This window comes from Pinus tabuliformis, chromosome 3_1 (assembly GCF_031772625.1).
Source record: "Pinus tabuliformis cultivar Carrire ecotype Pingquan chromosome 3_1, CPIR1, whole genome shotgun sequence".
NCBI lineage: Eukaryota > Viridiplantae > Streptophyta > Pinopsida > Pinales > Pinaceae > Pinus > Pinus tabuliformis.
The window spans coordinates 352,430,482-352,433,123 of record NC_142301.1 but is presented as its reverse complement, the minus strand read 5'-3'; the positions used below and the strand labels follow the sequence as shown (position 1 = coordinate 352,433,123).

The following is a 2,642-nucleotide window of genomic DNA, read 5'->3' as shown; positions in this document are numbered from 1 at the left end:
CTGCTAGATAGTATTGCTGGCTTTCCTTCCATTTGCAAATTTATGGAAGAATTTTGTATTGCCATCCCCTGCTTGTAACCAAATTGCCTTTCTTTTGGGTCTCCAAGTTTCTTCCCAATCCAGTAGAATCCTTCATCTCTGGGTTTCCAAGTCCACAAGGTGTCGTTTTGCTGCTATATAGGTGTACCCTCTTCGTTGTTCATCCATTAGAGTGGCCAGCCGATTTTCAATGTCACCAAGGGTATGCTCCTCCTTGGCCTTTTTCCTTTTGGTCCAATCTATGGATAATCGCTTGAGTTTGATCAGGTTACTATAGAAACCCTCAGCCTTCCTCTAGACATTTGGTAAGGGATGGGCCTTCCAAAATTCCGAAACCAACCTGAGATATTCAGGGTCCTTTAACCAGGTTGAATTAAACTTAAAAGGAGCCCTAGGTTTTTTGAAGGAGCTTGCCACTTCCAGATAAATAGGGGAATGATTTGATATTCCTCTAGTGCCCACCCACTGTCTGTAATTTGTGAGGGAAGTAAGCAGATCTTCATGAATGAGATACCTGTCTAGTCTCCTCCCCAAAGTTGCATCTCTAGTCCTTCTGTTGTGCCAGGTTGGCAACTTCTTGTTCATAGGGACATCAATAAGGCCATGTTGCTCCAAGAGGATGCTGAGCCGATCCGAGAGTGGATCCAGCTGTGAGTGGTGTCCCCAGAACTCTTCATGTCCGATGGAGAAATTAAGATCTCCCCCTAGAATAGTGGATTGGTCTATTAGGGGATTCTCAAGGAGCTGCTGCAAGAAATCCAATATACTGTGATTGGGTGCATAAATGTTCATAATACAAAGATTTCTACCCAATTCAGCTGAAAATATATCGATACCCAAGAAACCCTGACCTCCCCAAGCCGATGTAACCTTGATGGTTCGAGGGTTTATCCCGAGAGCTAGACCCCCGGATCTCCCAACAACATCCAAGGCTTGAAAGTGCCACCCTGGCATGATAGTTAGAAGGGTCGTAACAATCAGCTCAAAGCTACTTAGGGTTTCTTGAAGAAAAATAATGTCATAAGGCTCACAGCTCAAGAGTCTCTTAAGGGCCAATTTTTTAGAGGGACTAGCTAATCCCCTACAGTTGAAGAAGAGCCACTTCATGCCAGAACATTGCCAAGGGTGTCTGGTGCTCTAAGTACCCTTTCAATGGTGTTCTGTCTGCCCTAAGCTACATCATTCCCAACAATCTTAATGGCTTTGGAAATCTTGGAAGGCCTCCCCCGGGTGGGTTTATGCTCAACATTAGAGGGTGTGATGCCCAATCCAAGCGAGTTAGGGATTTCTCAGTGGCGGGAACGGAGGTTGTAGGAATGTGAACCCGAAGCAAATGGGGAAATAGGATTTTGTTGGAGCCCCTGTCTAAAGACAGCCAGGGGGTGGTGGAAACGATAGGCAATGGGTGATCACGTGCACAGGTAATGGGAGAGGTAATCAAACGAGGTGAAGATGCATATGATGCCAATGAGAAAAAAATATTGATTAAAATTCAGTGCAGAGGATAAGGGAGAAGAAACTGTACCCAATGTAGGAGCGGCCTTCGTAGTAGACTGGGATCTAGTCATAGGAGGGGAGATTGGCGGCATCTGGGAAGCACTGGATGGATGAGCAGTGACCCCAGCCACATTCTTTGGACTATTCGGACCTGTGAGCTACTCATCCACAATTGGGTCTTTTGTCTTGTGATGTTTGGTTCCCTTCGTAGCAGTCGGAGTAGTAGGCATGAGCAGTGGGCATTCTTTAAAAAGATGTCCAACCTTATGGCATCGTCTACACCTGAATGGAACGCTTTTGTAATCAAGATTTTATCAGCGAGAGAAATGCCTCCAATGTAGGGTCATCTTTTCCTCCAAGCCTTCTCTGGTGTCCAAATGAACCAGGATGCGAGCCATAGTCATATTCCTTGACGTTTCATAGGACTGATCATGTTCCAAATAGGTATCTAGTGCGTTGCCTATGCGCTTAAAAACGACTGGAGTCCAGTATTGCATCGGAAGGCTTGGTAATCGAACCCAAATCGGCCCAACTCCCATCTGTTCCCTCTCAGGATCAAATAAGGGATCCCATCTTTTCAGCAGAACAGGGGCTAATTCGATATGCCAGAATCTAGAGAGTATCCAGTCCGTGTACTCTTCCCTGTGGAAACAAAGGGCAAACCATCCTCGCACAAGCACCTGAATGGTGGGTAATTCTTTGAGTAAAGAACCCCAAATCTCCGAGGTCCAGAGACGAAGTCTCTCCACAATATAGTTCTGCCCCCGAACTCGGCCCACCAAGACCTTCTTGGCTGTATCAACAACTTCCCCCATCGAGAGGCCTTCGCCCAAGGATAGGTTGATGTCCCTGTCGACAGCTTTTAGGCACCTTCCTTTCTTTAGCTTGTCAGATCTGCGAGCCGTTGGATAGTCCCAAATATGTCCCCGTATGCCCTGGTTAACTGTCTGTGGGGTGGATGGGGTCGATTTATGGTTTGAGACTAGGGAGCTGAAGCATCCAAAATGGATAGGGGTGCTGGGAGATGGGCCACCAAGGTTAAGGGTGCTACCGGATAGTGCAGGGACAGGGTAGGTAGCAGTCCCAGGAGGGGGGATGCCAGAGGA

The 2,642-nt window shown here is 47.0% G+C and overlaps 1 protein-coding gene across 1 annotated transcript; it reads right to left on the bottom strand.

Moving 5' to 3' along the window:
* Positions 1–1,850: 1,850 nt before the first annotated feature.
* LOC149187170 (uncharacterized) lies at positions 1,851–2,351 on the bottom strand. Its single transcript, XM_089409581.1, has one exon. It carries the CDS (start codon positions 2,349–2,351, stop codon positions 1,851–1,853), a length of 501 nt encoding a protein of 166 aa, XP_089265707.1.
* Positions 2,352–2,642: the final 291 nt, after the last annotated feature.

Coding starts and splice junctions, on each gene's coding strand:
- LOC149187170 (XM_089409581.1), bottom strand. CDS start 2,351: ATGGGGGAAGTTGTTGATACAGCCAAGAAGGTCTTGGTGGGCCGAGTT.